We start from the raw sequence: 21,181 nt of genomic DNA, 5'->3' as shown, positions 1-21,181 counted from the left end.
GTGCTGGTCAACACTTCTGTCAGTGCACCCTCAGCAAGGCTGCAGGTGGCACCAAGCTGTGTGGCACAGGAGACTTGAGAGATGGCAGGGATCCACCCAGAAGCACCTGGGCAGGCTGCAGAGCTGTGCCCAGGCCAACCTCATGACATGCAACAAAGCCAAGTGTAAGGTCCTGCACCTGGGTGGGCACAATCCCAAGCACAGCTCCAGGCTGGGTGAGGAATGGCTGAGAGCAGCCCTGAGGAAAAGGCCCTGGGGGGGGGTCTGTGCTGATGTTTGCATCAACAGGAGCCTGCAGTGTGAGTGCAGCCCAGACACAACCCTGTGATGGTGCAGCAAGAGCAGTGTGGGCACAGGGCAAGGGAGGGGATTCTGCCCCTTGGCTCTGCTCTCCTCACACCCCACCTGCAGTCCTGGGGGCAGTGCTGGAGCCCCCAGCACAAGGACATGGAAGTGTTGGAGCCAGTCCAGAGGAGGCAGAGGGCTCTGCAGCAGCTCTGTTCTGAGGACAGGCTATGAGAGTTGGGGCTCTGCAGCCTGGAGAGAAGGCTTGGAGGAGACCTTGGAGTGGCCTTCCAGGATATGAAGGGGACTGCAGGAGGGCTGGGGAGGGACTACTGACAAGGTCTGGGAATGACAGGAGGAGGAGGAATGGGTTTGAAGTGGCAGAGGGGAGACTGAAAGAGGATGTTAGGAAGAAGTTGTTTGCAGTGAGGGTGGTGAGACACTGGCACAGGTTGCCCAGGGAGGTGTTCAAGGCCAGCTTGGATGAGGCCTTGAGCAACCTGGGCTGGTAGGAGGTGTCCCTGCTCATGGAGGTGGGGGGGTGGACCTGGCTGAACTTTGAAGTCACTTCCACCTCAACCTATTCTAGGAACCTGTGAATCTGTGAATTCAGTCTCCCAGGCTCAGCAGCAGCTACTCGAACCTCCCCCAGCAGGGATCAACCTGCAGCAGCCACTGCTTGGAGCTCTGTCAGCATGATCACAGCCTCCCCTCCTCCAGCTCCATCTCTTCCAGATTGAATTTCCTTTCCCTTTGTGTCACACCAAGAACATTAAGAAAATGGACTGGCTGTAGCTTAGCCCCAGAGAGAGGCAAGCACAGGAAGCAGGGCAGGAAGCACTTAGAGGAAAGGAATAGAGTGGCCTCTGCATTTATCACAGAGCTGCTGGAGTGCAATGGGGGTTTTGTGCTGCAGCCATCAGCCGTGGCCCTCCTAGAAGCAAGTCATTAACAAACAGCATTCAGCAGGAGGAGCCCAGCTCAATTACATGGCCACAAACGGTGACAGGACAAAGGTTTTAAGCAGTCACAATTCAAGCCATGAAAGAGAGCAAGTGAAAGCTCAGAACATTTACTCGTTAGCAGGTTTGCCCACTCACCTTCCACTGCTGCAGCTGCCTTTGGCTGTGAGCCCAAGCTGTGTGTGCCCTGGGTCCACTTGAGGGCAGGGATGGCAGCCAGGAGGATCTGGGCAGGCTGGAGAAGTGGGGCAGGGACAGCTGCAGCAGGGTCAACAAGTCCAAGTGCAAGAGCCTACAGCTGGGGCAGGCCAAGCCCAGCACAAATCCAGCATGGGTGCAGGGTGGGCTGCAGAGGGACTTTGGCTAAGGCTGCCTAGGGACAGGCCAAGGGGGAAGGGTTGGGAGCTGAGGCAGAGCAGGCTCAGAGTGGAGCTGAGGCAGAAGTTGCTGAGGAGGAGGCTGCTGAGCCTCTGGCACAGGCTGCCCAGGGAGGCTGTGGCTGCCTCCTCTGTGGGGGTGCTGCAGGCCAGGCTGGATGATGCCTTGAACAGCTGAGTCTGGCTGAGAGCTGTCCCTGGGCATGGTGTGGAGGAGACTCTCTCTGAGTTCCCTTCATCCTGAGCCATCCTGTGAAGATAAAAGCTACCTGGCTCACCAGTATCCCCCCAAGATTTCTTCCTAACTCTTTCAGTTCTGGGCAAATATCCTTTAGATTCCACCCAAAGCTTTAATTCTGTGTGTTGATGACACCTACACATGTCTGGATAAGAGAACACCAGGAGCCTGCAAAGCTCAGAATAGCTGTGTGGCATCTCCAGGGGATACTGGCAGCTTGCCAAGGCATGGAAACTCTCAGAAGTCTCAGAGAATCACAGAACTCCAGGCTGGAAGGGACTTCAAGGCTCCAGGCTTCATGGGCAAAAGCATGGTCTAGACAAGACAGCTCTGTGCACTGAAATGGAAGCAACAACCACAGGCAGCATCAGTGTGCACCTGCACCCAGGGGAGCAGCCAAGGTCAAGCAGGATTTGCTTCAGGAGTTGCCAGCTGGACTGCACTGCAGCTGCCAGTGGCATTTCCAGCTCTGGGGGCTGTGATGGAACTAAAGGAGAAAGATAAATGCACACAAAAAACTGCTCCAAGAGAAGGAAAGGGACTTTGGAGCATCTCCTGCCTTTAGCTCATTCTCATCCCTACTGAGTCTCCAGGACTGTGTCCAGCTGTGGTACCCCAGCACAAGGAGGACTCTTGGAGAGGGTGAGGAGGAGACCATGAAGCTGAGAGGGTTGGAGCACCTCTTCTATAAAGACAGGCTGAGAGTTGGACTTGTGCATCCTAGAGAAGAAAAGGCTCCAGAGAGGCCTACTAGCAGCCTTTCAGTACTTGAAGGGGGCCTCCAGGAGAGCTGGAGAGGGACTTTCTGCAAAGGCATGGGGTGACAGGACAAAGGGTGATGGCTTCAAACTGGAAGATGATGGATTTAGATCACTTATTAGGAAGACTTTCTTCCCCAGGAGGCTGGTGAGGCCCTGGAACAGGTTGCCCAGAGAAGATGTGGCTGTGCTCAGAGCCAGGTTGAATGGGGACCTGAACAACCTGGTCTGGTGAAGGTGTCCCTGCCCATGGCAGAGGTGTTAGAACTGGATGATCTTTAAGGTCCTTTCCCACTCAAACTATTCCATGAGGCTCCCAGGTGACCTTCTTGTGGCCTGCCAGGACCTGAAGGGGGACTCCAAAAAAGCTGGGGAGGGACTTTTGAGGCTGTCAGGCAGTGATAGGACCAGGGGGACTGGAGCAAAGGTGGAGGTGGGGAGAGTGAGGCTGGAGGTGAGGAGGAAATTGCTGAGAGGCTGGAATGGGTTGCCCAGGGAGGTGGTTGAGGCCCCATGGCTGGAGGTGTTCGAGGCCAGGCTGCCCAGGGAGGCTGTGGCTGCCTCCTTTGTGGGGGTGCTGCAGGCCAGGCTGGATGAGGCCTTGAGTAGCTGAGTCTGGGTGAGAGGTGTCCAGGGCATAGTGTGGAGGAGATGAGCCTCCACCCTGAGCCCTTCCCATGATCTTACTAGTTGATTACCCACATGCATCCACCTCCACCTGAAAAGGATCTCTAAGTTGGTTTAATTGTCTGGGTGTACCAGCTCCCTACCCCTCAACACATTTACTGAGCCCTGCAATAGCCCACACAGGTGAAAAAGCATTTCTCTGGATTTCATTTCAGGTCATATTTGCTCTCCAGATCAACATTTTTAATTCCTGCTGCACTAAGCTGCATTTGGCTAAGAGATAACACTACTGAAACAGACAAAAAAGGCTCTCCCATTCCCCTCCCCACCTAGTTAATATTCCAAAACCTATTTGGCTCATCATGTTTGGAACACAAACAGAAAATTCACTGCTGTAAAGGAATTGATTCAGTTCTTAGCTGTCCCTGGGCCCTCCAATCTATTAGAGGCAGAAGAATTTGGTTGATGCTGAAGGGAAAACAAAGATCCCATTTATTTAGCATCTCAGCTGTGGAAGCTAAGCAAATAAATCAGGAAAATGGGCCTGAAAAATTCTCTTTTCCCTGCCAGTCCATCTTTTGACTGCTGGTTGGTTGCTGAAGCACACTTTAGACATTTAGACTTCCAGAAATCATTCATAGTGATGGGTCAAAGTGGTAAACATTTGGATTCTACCAACTCATTTCCAAATCAAAAGCTTTCAGTCTTTTCCTCTCCAGCTCCAGCCCTAAAGAGATGTAGCAGAGCTCCTGGGCTTGCTCACAAGCATGCAGCTGGCAGAAGGTTCATGCAGGTTTCAGGACACAGGAGGTGAATTTTGGAGGTTGGCTTGGAAAATCTGATGGTGCTAATGGCAAAGAGTGAAATTCTCTTTCTCCAGAGTCATATTTCAGACCAGAGAGAGGTTTGGTTTGCTTTTGATCATCAGTGTATACAACAGGTACACACAGGAGTGAAACAAATGCCTTTAAGCACAGACCCTCAGCATAGAGGTGGGAAGGGACATCTGGAGCTCAGCCAGTCCAACCCCCCCTGCTCCAGCAGGGCATCCACAGCAGCCTGCCCAGCAGCACAATTGCCAGGGACAGTGGAAGCTCTCCGCAGAAGGAGACTCCACAGCCTCTCTGGGCAGCGTGCTTCAGGCCTCCACCACCTTCACACCAAAAAATCTCTTTCTCTTCCTCCACATCTCCAGGTGGCACCTCCTGGGTTGCAGTTTGACTCCCTTGACCCTTGTGGGCAGCACTCAGAAGATGCCAGCCTCAGCCTCTTGCCCTCCACAGTCCCTTCAGCTCTTGCTGAGCACTGCTCAGCTGCCCTCTGGGGCTGCTCTGCTGCAGGCTCTCAGCCCCAGGGCTCTCAGCCTTTGCTCCTCACAGAGCTGCCTCAGGCCCCTCAGCATCATCAGAGCTTCCGCTGGCCTCTCAGCAGTAGTTTCCTGTCTCTGGAACTGGGGAGTCCAGAATTGGACTCAGCACTCCAGATGTGGCCTCATTATAGTAGAGTAGAGCCTTCCAGCAGCAGGTTGAGGAAAAATTCTTCATGCCCTCCAGGAGCCCTTTGGCCTTCCTGGCCACCAAGGCAAATTGCTGGCTCATGGGCAACTTCTTGTCCCCCAGCATTCCTATGTCCTTCTCTGTGAAGCTGCTTTCCAGCAGGTCACCCCTCACTGCTCTTGGTGCAGAGGGCTGCTCCTCCAGGTGCAGAACCCTCCACTTGCCCTGGATGAAGTTCATCAGGATCCACTCCACCCAACTCTCCATCCCGCCCAAGCCTTGCTGAACAGCAACACAGCCTGAGCAAGAAGAAAGGCTGACAGTTATTGCCTCTGCTACTTCTCAGCTGCTGGACCTTCTGCTGAGGTGGCCTCAGATGAGGTTCCTCACCTTTGTTTCTCTGTCAGTCCCATTTACAGCTTCATCAAAAGCTTCAGACAGCAGCTTTGTACAACCTGAATCCTGTGCTACGAACCAGCGAAGACCTCACTGCTCACAGATACCAAATGCATCAGAAATCAAAGGCTGAGATCTTTTCCTTCCAAGTTCACCAATTATTTCTCAGACAGAAACAGACAGACACAGGGAAGTGCAGAAAGGGAAAGCTAATCATCCTTTGAAGAGATGTAGCTTCTGCAGAGGCTTCCACAAACAAGGCAGGCATCAAGAGGCACCACGAGGTCAGGCACCAGAGAAACACTTTTAAGCCATTTCCTCCAGCTCTGATGTTCTTCTTCCAGACATCACTGCAGGAAGGGTCAGCTCAAAGATGGAGAAAGGAAAGAACTAGGATAATACTCAGCCTCCAGCTGGACCCAAGAACATGACATCAGGAAGAAGTCCCTCACAATGGGAGTGGTGAAAGGGTGAAACAGGCTGCCAAGAGGTGGTTGAGGTCCCTGTCGATACGCAAGATCGGACTCGATGTGACCCTTGGGCAGTCTGGGTTAGTTGGAGGTGTCCCTGCTGACTGCATTGTGGTCGGACAAGACGACCTTGGAGGGTCCCAGTGCAATCTGTGGGTGCCTTCCAACTCAACCACTTGTGTGTACAGCACAAATACAATCCCAAATACCTGATTACAGCCACCCAAGACACTTGGAAGAAGAGAGGAGGGAAGCAGCTAAGACTTCCAACCCCTGGGAGGACAAATTAGAGACTGTTTGGAGCTCAGAGAGATGAGACTTCCTTAAAAAAGGAAGGGATTAGAAGTTGCAGAGGGATAGCACTCCCTGCAGATGGGATGGGTTGTGACCAGTTACACACAGACCATCTGCAGCTCCCCACTTAGCTAATGAGACACCACACTGTTAGCAACAACATCATGCAACAGAAGAGTTCCCTGCTGGTTCCCAGGCACTCCCCAAGTTATGTTGGACTTGGGAGGCTTCTTCAGCAGTCAAAACCTCAGCATCTGATGAGGAAAATTAGAGCAAATTAACCCTGCTCACTGTCCAGGTGGAGACTGGTGACGAGTGCAGTTCATGTCCCACTGGTCCTGAGTCCACTGCTGCTTAACATCTTTGTCACCAACATGGACAGTGGCATTGAGGCACCCCCAGAAGGGTTAGGGGTGGCACCAAGCTGTGTGGTGCCCTGGGCTCACTTGAGGGCAGGGATGGCAGCCAGGAGGATCTGGACAGGATGGAGAAGTGGGGCAGGGACAGCTGCAGCAGGGTCAACAAGTCCAAGTGCAAGAGCCTGGGTCACATCAAACCTGGGCACAAATCCAGCATGGGGGCAGAGGGGGTTGAGAACAGCCCTGAAGAAAGAGCTTTGGGGGTGCTGGGTGCTGAGCAGCTGCCCAGGAGCCAGCAGTGCCCTCCTGCAGCCCAGCAGGCAGCTGTGTGCTGGCTGCAGCCAGAGCAGGGGGGGCAGCAGGGCAGCAGAGGGGATCCTGCCCCTGGGCTCTGCTCTGCTCACTCCTCACCTCCAGTCCTGCCTCCAGGGCTGCTGGCCCCAGCAGCAGGAGGGCACAGAGCTGCTGCAGGCAGCACAGAGGAGGCCACAAGGAGCAGCCCAGGGCTGGGGCAGCTCTGCTGTGAGCACAGGCTGAGGGAGCTGGGGGGGTGCAGGCTGCAGAAGAGAAGGCTCCAGGGGCACCTCAGAGCTGCTGCCAGGAGCTGAAGGCATCCTGCAGGAAGGCTGCAGAGGGACTTTGGCTAAGGCTGTCCAGGGACAGGCCAAGGGGGAAGGGTTGGGAGCTGAGGCAGAAGTTGCTGAGGAGGAGGCTGCTGAGCCTCTGGCACAGGCTGCCCAGGGAGGCTGTGGCTGCCTCCTCTGTGGGGGTGCTGCAGGCCAGGCTGGATGATGCCTTGAGTAGCTGAGTCTGGCTGAGAGGCATCCAGGGCATGGTGTGGAGGAGAGGAGCTCCAAGGTCCCTTCCCCCTACAGCTCTATGATTCCATGGTTTTTTTAAGCTCTTATGCAAGGCCAAAGGGGACAACAGAGGCTGCTTTTGCTTTCTGTAACTATTAACGCCCTTCAGGCTTGCTCACCACCAGAAGCTGCAGCACAAACCCACGTGATGAAAGAATATTTCATCTGTGGTGCCCCAGCAGTGTCTTCTGCTGTTCCTGTGCTAGATGGAACTGGAGATGTAATTAATATTTGGCCAGATACCATCTTTACTGCAAGCTACCCTAGCTCAGGTGCTGTGTATGCCAACTGATACGACCCAGAACTCAGAATTTCTTCACCTTGAGGTGTTAGGATTGACAAAATCAGCTGATAAACACAACCAAAAGGCAGAAAGCAGCAAGATTTTTCCTCATCACCACCACAGCTCTATCTAATCCCTCAGCACAGATCTCTCTCTGCCTTTTCAGAGAAGATTTAGCATATATAAAGCTGCTAAACTATGTTTAATCTTCGACCATTGAAAAACAGTTAATTCAATTAAGGCCAGCAGTGGGGAAACTGCTTCAACCGAATCACCTCCTTGCAGTATTCTGTGGTGATCTTAGGTTGAAGGTTGGATTCAATGGATCTTAAGAGATCTTTTCCAACTGAAACAATTCTATTTGTTTTAAAACATGTATCATAAAGATAGAGGGAGGAAGAGAAGCTTCTTCTAGCTGGACACGGATGATGGTGCAGGCTCAGGATGAATCCTCAGTGCATGCGGCAAGCAGCCAGACTGGGCTGGGAAGGGGCAGTGAGAAGGGGACCCAACAACCGTATTGCTGTTGAGAAGCAAGGACTTGAGAAGCAATGACTTGCAATAAATCCTGAAGGCAGCTGTGAGTGACCCAATGTCATTTAGCCAACACACAGCCCCACTAACCAAGGGCTCAGGAGCCGTGGATGGAGCTGCAGAGAGCTGTCAGCTCACCGCCGCACCGGGCGCTTGAGGAGCTGGTGCAGGGGAGGCAGAGGATGCGAGTGGCTGACAGGGGTGACAAGATTTGGAGGGCTGGGGGAGCAAGGAAAGGAGGAGCCTCTAAAATAAATCAGCATCTCAGCAATGAGCCTGCAGCTGTGTGAGGAGCAAGGTAACTGGGAAGAACCACCGCAGTGCACAGGCATGCCGAGGTAATACGGCATTGGGCTGAGGACAGCAGTGGCAAAATCCCTGCACCCACTCTGCAATCCCACTTTAAAGAGAGGAGAAAACCTCTAGGGATGCTTCCAGATCTCACAGAGGATGATACAGTCTTTGCTGGAAAGGCTGGGGAGCCTGCACGGAGAATTTCCCAGCCATAGCAGGGACGTTTATTGATGAGGCTGGGTGCAGCCGGCACGGCAGGGTTGAGCTCTGCTGGCTGAGGCAGCTGAATCGCCATCGCAGCCCTCCAGAACCTTTCATGTGTCACTGCAAAGTCCCTGAATGTAAATGAAGCAGAAGGCTTCAGCCTCCCCACCACCAGCAGCAGGACAGATCTTTAATTACAGCCTCCCAACAGGGCAGAGAACCTTTGGAGCTGAACAGGAAGAGAAGGCAGCAACAGTTGTACAAAGAGATCTCCTCCTTTACCAAAGCTGCTCCGATTCAAAACCCAACTTTATCCCTCCGTTTTCCTTTAACCTTTCCAAACAAAGGACCACAAAAGGCAGCTCCACGTAAGCAAAGCCCACTCCAACTCCCTCTGCAGCACACCAGCGATGCTTCTGCAATGATCTCAGGCGTCCAGAAGAAACATTATTAGGGCATTTATTCTTCCAGGAGCCATTTGTAAGGGGGAGCTTCTACGCCCTTTGGACAGTAAAAAAACGAGACAGGATGACATCATGACAGCAGCATCCACAGGAAAAATTCAGGGGAGGAAAAAAATAAAAAGCCATTTCTCCACCAGCAGAGGAGAATCATCCAAAGAGGGCTGAGCTGGAGCATGCCCACGCCGCTGCTGCAGCAGCCGTGGGGCTGGCGTGGACGCACCGAAGGCTTTTTTACGCTGCCACGCTCAGCGCAGATCAGTCACGGAGTCATCGCCCAGGAGCTGAGACAAAGGCAGGTCTGAAACCCACACACCACAGCTGCTGCTTGGGTCCTAACCGGATAGATTGAAACCGGTTTGAAGCCATCTGCAAACCACAGTCAAAACAGTAGCTATATATATACGGAGAGAGGGAGAGGGTTTGGAGCATTTTGTGGCGCCAGACCCACAAGATCCCCTCTTTCCTGCCCAGATTTCATGCTGCAAACAGGAATTATTTGAAACCTTCCAGTAAAAACACGAGGTGAGAAGGAAGAAAAATATGACAGACTAGAGGAAGTAGACATCTGATGTTATGTCTGCCAGAAGAGACAAGAAATCCACGTGTAAGCAAAGAGCTGTCGCGACTGAACACCTGCACCAGGTGCTACAACCACCCAGGGAGGAAAAGCTTTGTGAAATCAAAGCTTGGAAAGATAAGGTTAAAAAAAGGCATTCTGAATAATTAAGATTCCTGATATTAAATACCCTGGGAGGGGGGAACCAAGCAAGTCACCAACCCACCCTAGTTACCTTCTATATATGACCCTCTTCCAAATTCCTCCTTAAAATGGCTGGCCAAATAGTCCGTTCCCCCCATCCCCACCCCCAAGTCAATCAGGGGATATATTCTTCCCCCTCCTCCAAAACATAGCCAAGCTGAACTGATGCTCCTTGAATCCTCACTATGGAGAAAAAAGCTTTGCCAACAACACCCCTCCCCAACAGGAAAACAATCCAAGATTAAAAAGGAGCAGGCTAAATCGCTGATGTCAAGGTGAAGAATATCTAACAGCAGCCTCAGCACCAAGCTCGCCTCCAGAGTGAGGAAACAATCAAGAGCCAAGTCATGGAGAGAAGGAAAAGAGGGAGGGGAGGGGGAAAAAGGAAAACTCTAACAGTATTTCATCATCTTCTACCACAAGAGACGCAAAGGTGGTTGGAGGGAGCAAATACCCCGCCCTGAGACAGGAAAACATTTCGCACGACGGCAAAGATCCGAGCGGGGTTACACACAAAGCACCCCAATAAACATTTACTTCCACACCCCCTCCCCAGTAAAAACCCCCAAACTCCCCCCAAGCTTCCAAACGGACACAGAGAGAGGCCTTCTGCGGAGGGAGGAGGAGGAGGCCACGTCAGTTAGGGCTTGGCGTTGGTGGTTTTATTCCAAAGAAAGAGCTCTTTGACTGCAGCCACTACTTAGAGCCTTGGATCCAGTTTGCCATGACAGAACTCACCGCTCCCGAGGTATTTACGTGGGAAGTAAACAGGGGGGGATGGAGACCTTGGCCCCCCCGAAACACCATTGGGGTTGAGATACAAATGAATCAGCAACTGTTTCTGGAGAGGTGGCTGCAGGGTTTTGGTGGCTTGGGGTGGGTCTTTATTAAGCCGAGCTGGATCCTTCCCTGTCACCGAAGCGGCAGCACACAGGGGCCGCGGCAGCCCCTAGGAGGGGCTGGCAAAAACACCTGGCAGCAGCCCCAGCCCCACGGAATACAGCCGGGAAGGGGCTGAAAACTCTCTTTCCCCCTCAGAAAGTGGAGTTTTGGCACAGCCAAAGGAGGGCCAAGCGAAGGGGGGGAATCTCCTCAGGCACGACCCCAGCCTCTGCCCCCGAGAAGGGTGGATCCGCCAGGGCGGGAGGGAGGAACCCACCGCACCGCCGCTGCCTAAGGGAGACCCGAGCCGGGCTGTGACTCACCGCTCTGCTCTCCCAGGAACACCAGCTTGAATTTCCGCAGCGGGTTGCCGAAGTCTCCGCCCGACGACATGATGGAGGAGCCTCCTCCGCCGCTGCCGCCGCCCCACTCTCGCTCCTCTCCCCGCGGCGGGACCCGCGACCGTCCTACGCTCGCTCCTTTCCGCCTTCCTTTTTTCTGCTCTGAGAAGGCCGCGGGGAGCCGGAGGCCGCAGAGGGAAGCTCCGGCGAGGAGCAAAGGGCTGAGGCGGTGCCGCTGCCGTTGCTCCCCTCAGGGCCGCGCCGCTTCCCGCGCTCCCGCCGCCTGCTGCACCGCGGCCGCGCGCCCCTGACGTCATGCATCGCGGTCACGCGCCCCGGCGTGCCCCGTGCGTGGCGGCAGCCAATCAGACCGGGGAGGGGGCGGGGCGATGCGGGGAGGGGGCGGAGCGATGCGGGGAGGGGCGGGGCGATGCGGGGAGGGGGCGGGGCGATGCGGGGAGGGGGCGGGGCGTGCCGCGCTGCGGGCTGTACGCGGAGGTCTCCGCTCCGGAGCCCAGCGGTGACGGCGATGGGATGGGGTCCGGAGGCGTCAAGGGCCGAGTGCTGCTTCTGAGTCACAACAACCCCAGCAATGCCCCAAGCCAGGGGAAGAGTGGACGGAAACTGCCCAGCAGAGAGGGACGTGGGGGCAGGGTGGTTGATAGACAGTGAAGATGAGTCAGGCTGTGCCCACATGGCCAAGAAGGCCACCAGCATCGTGGCTTGGATCACCAAGAGTGTGGCCAGTAGGAGCAGGGCAGATACTGTCCCCCTGTGCTAGGCAGTGGTGAAGCCACACGTGGAATCCTGGGTTCAGTTCTGGGCTCCTCAATCCAAGGACATTGAGGGGCTGGAGCAGGTCCAGAGAAGGGCGACACAGCTGGGGAGGGGTCTGGAGAACAGGGCTGGGGAGGAGCAGCTGGAGGGGGGTGAGGCTGGAGAAAAGAACTTTCAAGGGAGACCTTCTGGCTTTCTACAGCTCCTTAAAAAGAGCTTGGAGCCAGGTGGGAGTGGGTTTCTTCTCCCAGGGAACAAGGGATAGGATGAAAGGAAACAGCCTCAAGATGCACCACAGGAGGTATAGATTGGACATCAAAACTTCACTGCTGCAAGAGTGGTCAGCATTGGAACAGGCTGCCCAGGGAGATGTTCAAAGAGCACAGATGTGTCACTGGGGGACATGGTTCCTTGGCCAGGGAGGTGTTGAGTTGATGGTTGGATTGGACTGGATGATCTCAGAGGTCTTTTCTGACCTCAGTGATTCTGTGGGTTTCCTGGAGGCTGGGCTGAAATCCTGCTCACTGCAGTCACTGAATTGGGAGAGGAGGAACCAAAAGGTCTGAGGAACTAGCAATGTCCTTGAGACCAAAGGTCTGAACCCAAAGTGACACAGATGTCACAGAGGAGCATCTCCTGAGGATGCTCACCCCAGGAGTAAAGTCTTGGGGTTATTCAGGTGGCCTTCAAGGGGCCAAGAAGAAAACTGGGGACAGACTTTTGAGCAGGGCTTGTGGGGACAGGACAAGGAGTGATAGTTTGGAGCCCAAAGAGGGAGATTCACACCAGAGAGAAGGAAGACATTTTTGACTGAGGGTGGTGAGAGTCTGTCCCAGAGGTTACCCAGAGAGGTGGGAGATGTCCCATGGCTGGCACCATTCCATGTCAGGTCGTCTGGGGCTCTGAGCAACCTGCTCTGGTTGGAGATGTCCCTGTTGGGGTTAGACTAGATGACCTTGAAAGGTCCCTTCCAACCCAAACCAATCTCTACAACACTCCTGCTCTGGGCACACCACACCTCAAATCTATCTCCTCTCACACCTCAAATCCATCTCCTCTCAGGAGAAGGCCATGGGTTGCAGCTGGCATTCCTCCATCCCCACCTGGCCTTGGATTTGCACATGGTCCACGCAGCCAAGAGAGGCTCTCAGCAAGGACTTGCTTACAGGAAGGTCGCCCTTGGGTATCAACATCCTTTCTTTGATGTCTCCAGCCACAGGGTCATGGAATCAGAGAACCACAGAACAGTAGGGGTTGGAAGGGACCTCCAGAGATCACCCAGTCCAACCTCCCCAGGCCAAAGCAGGGTGACCTACAGCAGGGCACACACGTCCAGGTGGGTTTTGAAAGTCTCCAGAGGAGGAGACCCCAAAACATCTTTGGGCAGCCTGCTGCAGGCCTCCAGCACCCTCACAACAAACAACTTTCTCCTCAACTTCAGACAACCTCCTGGGTTGCAGCTTGTGCCCCTTGCCCCTTGTGCTGTCCCTGAGCAGCACTCAGCAGATACCAGCCCCAGCCTCTTGCCCCCCACAGCCCCTTCAGCTCTTGTTGAGCACTGCTCAGCTGCCCTCTGGGGCTGCTCTGCTGCAGGCTCTCAGCCTTCCCTCACCAGACAGGCTCTGTCTCTGCTCATCCAACCTTCCTGCTCCAAACGTGTCATTCCTGGATGTGAGTCTAGCAGCACCCAGAATCCAGGTCCAGAATTAGACATGGATTTGAAACCCAAATGCTCTCTGCTTTCTATTTTTGATCCTTTCATTTGCACTCCCTCAGCATGATGAAAGCTTCTCCGTGGGCCCTGAACTGCTGGGTCACCCTCACTGTAGAGAATCATCATGATCATCACAGCCAACCATCATCTCACTCTACCAGGACCACCACTAAACCCAGAGCAGCCTTCCAGTACCTGAAGGGGGCTACAGGAGAGCTGGGGAGGGACTTTTGACAAGGGCTGGGAGTGGCAGGATGAGGGGAGTGGATTGAAGCTGGAAGAGGGGAGATTGAAACTGGAGATGAGGAAGAGATTCTTGCTAGTGAGGGTGAGCAGAGACTGGCACAGGTTGCCCAGGGAGGTTGTGGATGTCCCCTCCCTGGAAATGTTCAAGGCCAGGTTAGAAGAGGTCTGGAGCCACCTGGGCTGGTGGGAGGTGTCCCTGCCCACGGCAGAGGGGTTGGAACTGGCTGAGCTTTCAGGTCCTTTCCAACCCAAACCTTTTTATGGATCTACAAATGTCAAAAGACTTCTCCAGCCACAGTGATTCTGTGATTGGTTTTAGTATCTCTCTTGTCCTTGTTGGCACCCTGGGATGGATTCAAGGACCCTTCCTGCTACTCCCAGGGAGAGGTCTTGACTTTCCCTCTCCCAGGGAGATCTCCTGACTGTTAGTAACAATTATTTTTATCCCAAAAGCTCTGCTCTCTGCTAAGCCTCAGCATCTCCTCGTGCCAGCAAAGGAAAGGTTTCTGCACTGCCTGCCAAAGAGGATGTGGAGGAAGCTTTCAAGATAAAGCAGCTGAGGGACCTGCCTCTGCTCACTGAAACCAGAGGAGATCATAGAGTCATGGAGTAGGTTGGGCTGGAAGGGACCTTTAAAGGTCATTCTCTCCCAACACCCTGCAGTCAGCAGGGACATCCCCAGCCAGAGCCCCAAACAACCTGAGCTGCAGTGGTTCCAGGGATGGGGCAGCTCCCACCTCTCTGGGCAGCCTGGGCCAGTGTCTCACCACCCTCATTGCTACAAATTCCTTCCTTCTATCTAATCTAACCATGGAATTGTCAGGGCTGGAAGGGACCTCAAGGATCATCCAGCTCCAACCCCCCTGCCATGGGCAGGGACACCTCACACCAGGCCAAGTCTAAACCTCCCTCTTTTAGTTTCAAGCCATCACCCCACTTCCATCCTTCCCCCAACTCCTGTGGGCCTTAGGCATGCTCCTAAGAAGTGCTGCAAAAGGTAGAAGAGGAAACACAGGTCAGAGGTGTCCTTCTGAGGTGCATTTAACCACTCTTTGATTGTTTCTGCCATCAGCCAAGTCCAAAAAGGAGACTTTCAGATGCTGGATCTCAAGTGTCCTAGGACACCTGCAGGGAAGGCACATCCACAGCCTGCCTGGGCAACCTCTTCCTGTCTCTCCCCACCCTCACTGGAAAGAATTCCTTCCTACTCTCCAGCCTCTTCCACCTTCAACCCACTCCCCTCATCCTGTCACTCCCAGCCCTTGTCAAAAGTCCCTCCCCAGCTCTCCTGGAGACCAATTCAGGTACTGCAAGGTTGCTCTAAGCTCTCCCTGGAGCCTTCTCCCCAAAGAAGGAGCAGCTGCCTTTCATTTCTCAGCCCAGTACAGCACAGAGTCACTTTGGCTTTCTGCAGCTGAAGGCAACATCAGCAGAGCACCTTTGCTTCTCCCTTGGAATGTCACCACAAGGCAGCTTGGGACTGGGTTTACCTGGCAGTGAGTCAAAGGCAGAGCTTGAAGCACATCCCACTTGAACAGAAGATCCACATTTGAAGAGGGAAGGCTGCTCAGCTGCCAGAAGAAGCTGCCCAGAGCTGCACTCTCTTTGTATCCAGGAACAATTGAGAGCAGGAACCTTTCTCTTCCACTGAAAGAGCAGAGATCTGCTTCCATCCAGCTGAGAGTCAGCAGAAATCCATAGGCTGTGAAGTGCAGGAGCCTGAAGGAGATGATTTAATTGTCCCTTCTGGCCTTAAGATGTGCTAGATGTTGGAGAAGCTCTGCAGTGAGGATCCAGGCTGCTTTTCCACTGTGTAGGACAACGCTGGCTATTGGGAGGGGTATGCTTGGATCAAGTTTAGCAGTGACTGTTGTACCCTAAGCTCAGGCTGGAGCAATGCTCCCTCCTCAGGCACATTTTGTGGGTGGGTGGCAGAAAGATCACAGAATCTCAGATTCCCATCATGGTGAGGTGGGAAGAGAGCTCTGGAGCTCAGCCAGCTCAACCCCCCCTGCTCCAGCAGGGCACCCACAGCAGCCTGCCCAGGAGCACAATGGCCAGGGAGGGTTGGAAGCTCTGCACACAAGGAGGCTCCACAGCCTCTCTGGGCAGCCTGCTCCAGGCCTCCTCCACCCTCACACCAAACAACTTTCTCATCATCTTCAGTTGGAACCTCCTGGGTTCCAGTTTGTGTCCACTGCCTCCTGTCCTGTTCCTGGACACCACTCAGTAGGGTCTGGCCCTATCTTCTTGCCCCTCACCCTCTAGGTATTGATCAGCATTGATAGATCTCCTCCCAGTCTGCTCCAGGCATTGGGAAGATCCCCTCACAGTCTTCTCCAGAGAAGTCCCTGTGGGGAGCAGAGGACTTTAGGGGGTGTAGTCCTCCTCCAGGAGCACACATCTGAGCTCACAGAACAGGTTGTGAACAGGACCTGCTCTTAATTAGGGTGCCTGTCATAGCCTCTTCCCACAAATGCAGGGCCAGGCAGTTCCCTTCCTTCCTCTGCCAAGGAATTCCCTCCAGGGCTTTGACCTTCACAAGAGGAGAAGCCCAACTTTCCTGGGATGGGGGTGCCAGCCTCAGCTCAGCTCAGACTCCGGCTCAGTCCCTTGCTCAGTGTCACTCAAACAAGCCTCACCGCCAGGCTGGCCCAGCCTGGGGCCGTCCAGGTGAAGCTCAAAGGGCAGCAGAACCTCCCTACCACATCAGCAGTTTTATGGTGTCCTGGGAGAGTCACAAAGCCACAGCTGGCAGCCTCTGTCCTTGCAAAACGTGGCGAGAGCAAAGGTGGTGTAGATGCCCTCTGCTATCTCCACATGCTGAGCAGGTTGGGTGGGGAAGATAGCACAGCCCTGACCCTGGCACAGAGCCTGCCTGGGCTCTTCTGGCAGCCAGACCTTGTCCTCTGCTCTTCCTTCCCTACCCTCCCTGCCCTAGATCACAAGGAGGACAAATACCTGGGGTGTCAGGTGTGCTGGTGGCTGCTCCAGGCACTCAGCAACGCAGGTCAGGGCCCGTCAGGCTGGATCAGAGAGCAGGAATTTGAGTGCTCAAGTCTGGTCTGCAGCAGAGGAGCACTGCCACGTCAGGGAGCACTGATGAACTGGGGAGAGAAAATCCACCCTGAGCCCTAACAGCTCCAGCCAAAAGCAATCAGAGCAGCAATCAGTCAGCAGAGCTGGAAATCCTGACTCAAAATCAAGCTGCCAGGCAGCTGCTGCCCAGGACAGCAACGAGATGGGGCAGGAGGGCTCAGGGAAGTGGGCAGGAATATCTGCCACAAAAGAAGGGGGAAATTTGGGGCAGGCAGGAGGGAAGGGTGGGAGAAAGAGCCCAGGAGAAGTGAAGAGGGAGCAGCCTGCTGCTGAGGGGAGCCTTTGGCTTTGTTCCCCCAGAAGCCAGAGGCACAAGGGCCGCAGAGCTTGGGTGCCTCACACGGACACACTGCTGCCCTTCCAAGGCCAGGGGCTGCTGCCAGTGGGGACACAGCTCACCCTGGCCCCTTACACATCCCTTGACTGCAGGGTAAGGTCCAGCCCTGCCTCTGCAGCCTTTAGGGTGCTTGTGGCAGCTGGCAGGGCCACATCAGGCAGCTTCAGTGTCAGAGCCTTTGGTCTGGCTTCAGGCCTGCACACCCAGGCAGGCCTCAGCTTCCTCGCACCCCACAGGCCCTGGCCACAGACTGGAGCAGAGGCTCCCTCCGGGTCCCTGGCCTGGAATCCCACAGCCAGCAGGGACAGTGTGAGCTGGCTGAGGGCTCATGGACGCAGATCCCCCTTCGCCTCGGAGCCTGCTCCCCGCTGGCTGCCTCCCTCCACCTCCGCTGCCTCCTCAGGGAGCTGCGTGCGACATGGCAGCCGCAGGGCAGCGCCGGAGAGGCCACACTCAACATGGCGGCGGCGCCACGCCGTGCGCCTGTGCAGCCAGGCCACACTCAACATGGCGGCGCCGGGGCTTGATGGACGCGGCCAGAACCCAATCAGCATGCGAGGAGCGGCCGTGTGGGCGGGACGCAGCTGGCAGGTCCATAAGCAGTGCCGGTACCGCTGTGGCGGGGGGACAAACCGGGGGCGAATTCCCTGCCGCTGCCGTGCCCTCAGGCCCTGCCCGCCCCTTCGCTAAGGCGCCCGGGGCTCTGCGAGCGGCAGGCTGCCGGCAAACGCTGCCGCTCCCTTCCCGGGGAGGTCTCGGCGGGCGGAACGCTGGGCGGGGGCTGCGGGGCGCGGGGAGCCGAGCGGGGCGCACCGGGGCGCGGGCCCGAGGGGGCCGCTCTGAGCGGCGGACGCGGCGGCGGTGCGGGCCGGGCCGGCAGGATGAGCGCGGCCCTGGCGCAGGTAGCGGCGGCACCGGGCCCGGCCCTCGTACCGGGCGGGAGCGGACAGGGGCCAGGCCCGGCCCTAGGGGTGGGGAGGGGACGGGACGGACAGGCCTGGTTTGGGGACGGGGAGGCGGAGGGTGAGGCCCAGTCTCGGTGCTGGGGGTCTGGAGGGGGCGGACAGGTCTGGCCTCGGGGCTGCATTTATGGGCCCAGTGTGCCTCTGGCGGCGACGCGGGCCTGGGCCTGGGCCTGAGCCAGGGGCTGGGTCGTGAGGGATGTGGGCAGCAGCAGCAGGGCAAGGGAGGTTCTGCTGCCCTCTGCCAGGCCACAGCTGCGGTGCTGGGGCCAGCTCTGGGCTGCCCAGTGCCAGAGAGCCTGGCAAGGGCTGCAGAGAGGCCAGGGCAGGCTGGGCAGAGGCTGAGAGCCTGCAGCAGCTCTGGCAGCAGCAAAGGCTGAGAGCCCTGGGGCTGGGAGCCTGCAGCAGAGCAGCCCCAGAGGGCAGCTGAGCAGTGCTCAGCAAGAGCTGAAGGGGCTGTGGGGGGCAAGGGGCTGGGGCTGGCACCTGCTGAGTGCTGCCCAGGGACAGGGCAAGGGGCACAAAGTGGAAGCCAGGAGGTGCCAACTGACCAGGAGGAGGAGGTTGTTTGGTGTGAGGGTGGTGGAGGCCTGGAGCAGGCTGCCCAGAGAGGCTGTGGAGCCTCCTTGTGTGCAGAGCTTCCAACCCCACCCTGGGCACTGTGCCCCTGGGCAGGCTGCTGTGGGTGCCCTGCTGGAGCAGGGGGTTGGGCTGGCTGAGCTCCAGAGCTGCCTTCCAACCTACAATGCTGAGAGTCTGAGGTGGCTGCTGGGCCCTGTGAGAGCTTGGGAGGGTTCCTGGTGCATGCTGAGGGTCTCAAATGCATCCTGAGGGGCTCAGGTGTTGTTCTGAGGGCTGGATTCTGGCGTCCCTGAGCAGCTGCTGTGGTGGCTCCTTGCAGGTGCTGTGCCTGAGGAAGGAGGTGTTGCTGAAGCAGCTGCTTGCCCTGAGCAGGTGAGTGGGCTGGAACCAAACCCAGTGGAGCCCAGCAGGAGGCATTAAAACCACTCAGTGCCTTCTGCTGGCAGCACCAGACAGCATCCACCACCCACAAATGAGGCACATTTCAATAAGGAAAACATTTTAATTGTGGAAGGGAGAGCTTTGGGTGGTGCCTGGGAGGTCAGAGGGCTGTAGGCTGTGGGCAGGAGAAAGTCGTTGGCTCAGGGGATCTGCCTGTGCGTGGAGGGGGTGGTGGGGCTGAGCTTGTGGCCCAGGAGGTTGGGCTGAAGTGTTGTGCTGGCTCAAATGGGTGAAGTCAGAGCTTTTAATCATTCTTTTCTTCCCTGCAGAACAGCAGCTCCCAGAGAAGGTCCCTTGTGTGCTGCAGGTGAGGCCCCTTGGTAACCCAAAACAGGTCAGGATGTCATTTACCCCTAAAACACCACAGATGGCAGTGGCTGTGCCTCCCTTTGAGTCCTCCTAGCCAGTTTTGGACTGCTTAAATAACCTGAGCCACTGCCAGATCTCTTTTCCCTTCACCCTTTCTGCTCTTTGCCTGCTCCTGGCTAAGCAGCTGGTGCCAGTGGTGCTGTTGGCTCCACTCCTCCCTCTGCTGCTGCCTCCCTGTCAGCTCCCAGAGGAGTTCCCTGGCACCACCTGGAGCAGAATTGGTTTTTGGTGCTCACCCCTGGCCCTCAGCTGGAACTGGCTGGCTTCAGCTCCTCGGGGCTCAGTTTCTCTTTGCTACTCTGAGCTTTACTGATTGCTGGGAGGGTCACTGAGGGTCCCAGTTTTACCCTAGAGAAGGAAGTCAACATCAGAGCTGATTCCGTCTTGATTTGGCTTCCTCATCCTTGCATATTTGAATGGGAACTGCCTGGAGGGCAGGGTCCAGAGAGTGGTGGTGAATGGTGCCAGATCCAGCTGGCAGCTGGCACTGGTGGTGTCGCTAGATGTCGCTGTTTGCATGCTGGCTGCTGCTGAAGTTGAGGAAAAGGACTTAGGGAATCCAATATAGATTGTAAAATGTAAGCCGTTTAATACAAAAATCAGAAGGCTTTTATACTATATCAGAAGGCTGTTATAGGATTACATCAGAATTACATGTTAATTTCTAATTGGTCCATACTACACATTGCTACATATTTTGTGGTTAAGGCATATTCGTTAATGAGTACAAAGGCATATTGAATATTGAATAAACAAAGGCATCACTCAGTATGATTAGCTAGGGAGGCATCGTCCTTGTAGGCCAGGATACAGCTAATTCTAAAATATATCTATGACTATTTTATTACTATGTTTCTTCTACACAGCTGCACAACAGGGACACAACATCTTTACCCGCTTTGTTCAAGTCGCTTACATATTGGTTGCAAAGCAACAGCTCCTACAAAGTTTCCCACATCTCCCCCTTTCTTTTCAAAGACCGTAGCAGCAATCCGATGCGTTTGCCAGGATAGACATCGGAAGATGCAAGGGCCTAAAAGCAGTAAAACAATGACAATGAGCAATACTATTCCTACAGTCTTAATCAACTCCTTTGCCCAAGCTGGAATTCCCCATGACATCAACCAATCATCAAAAGGATTGTGATTCTGTGTAATCTTCTCTGTATGATGTTGAAGCCAATCTATTTTCTTATGGATTGAATCACTATGATCAGATAGGTTAAAACAACACATTCCTTCTACATCTTCACAGCCTTTTCCTTGTATTAGAAGCAAGTAATCTATGGCAGCTCTATTTTGCAAGGTAGCCTTTCGCAAACTATTTTGATCTGTTGCAAGCTGAGAAATAACACTAGTAGTAACATTGGCTTGTTTTGCTGACCAACATGCTAATTCCTGGATAGCAGACAAAGCGTGCGCTGTCCCTGCTTGGGGAAGCAGTGCTCCAAAAAATCTTGCTGTATAAGACCAAAGTTCTACCTCATCATTACAGTTAGGGTCTAATGTGCTAATGCTTCTAATCTTTCTGAATTTGTTAGTATCACTTACACTAAGGTGACGTCGGATAAATGCAGAGTTAGGTGTTAGTAGGGAAAAGTGTCCCAAATAACAAGGTCCTCCTTGACTCTCCTTTGGGATTCCTGACCAGGCTCTTCGTCCACAAATCAAAAACACACCTCTTGGTAATTTTAAGGCCTTGGTGACATTAAAATACATCCCATTTCTGCCTAGCCCATATATGGTATTTTTTGCACAGAATTTATCACTG

At 54.8% G+C, this 21,181-nt stretch overlaps 2 protein-coding genes across 4 annotated transcripts in view; one reads left to right on the top strand and one right to left on the bottom strand.

The window, feature by feature from the left end:
- The window catches only part of RAB6A (RAB6A, member RAS oncogene family), a 62,859-nt gene extending 51,652 nt beyond the window's left edge, over positions 1-11,207 (bottom strand). Inside the window, exon 1 of one of the 3 annotated variants that reach the window (XM_064144200.1) lies at positions 10,867-11,207. In XM_064144200.1, coding sequence (XP_064000270.1) covers positions 10,867-10,936 — 70 coding nt within the window. In that variant the 5' untranslated portion in view covers positions 10,937-11,207. The remainder of the gene's footprint in view (positions 1-10,866) is intronic. The other 2 variants (XM_064144199.1, XM_064144198.1) reach the window with 2 other exon arrangements.
- Positions 11,208-11,578: 371 nt separating this feature from the next.
- MRPL48 (mitochondrial ribosomal protein L48) overlaps positions 11,579-21,181 on the top strand; it is a 31,068-nt gene continuing 21,465 nt past the window's right edge. The window contains exons 1-4 of the mRNA XM_064144069.1: positions 11,579-11,630; positions 17,661-17,959; positions 18,921-18,973; positions 19,312-19,349. Coding sequence (XP_064000139.1) covers positions 11,579-11,630; positions 17,661-17,959; positions 18,921-18,973; positions 19,312-19,349 — 442 coding nt within the window. The remainder of the gene's footprint in view (positions 11,631-17,660; positions 17,960-18,920; positions 18,974-19,311; positions 19,350-21,181) is intronic.

Source organism: Pogoniulus pusillus, chromosome 6 (genome assembly GCF_015220805.1).
Source record: "Pogoniulus pusillus isolate bPogPus1 chromosome 6, bPogPus1.pri, whole genome shotgun sequence".
NCBI classification, from domain to species: domain Eukaryota; kingdom Metazoa; phylum Chordata; class Aves; order Piciformes; family Lybiidae; genus Pogoniulus; species Pogoniulus pusillus.
This window is presented reverse-complemented; position numbering and strand designations above follow the sequence as displayed.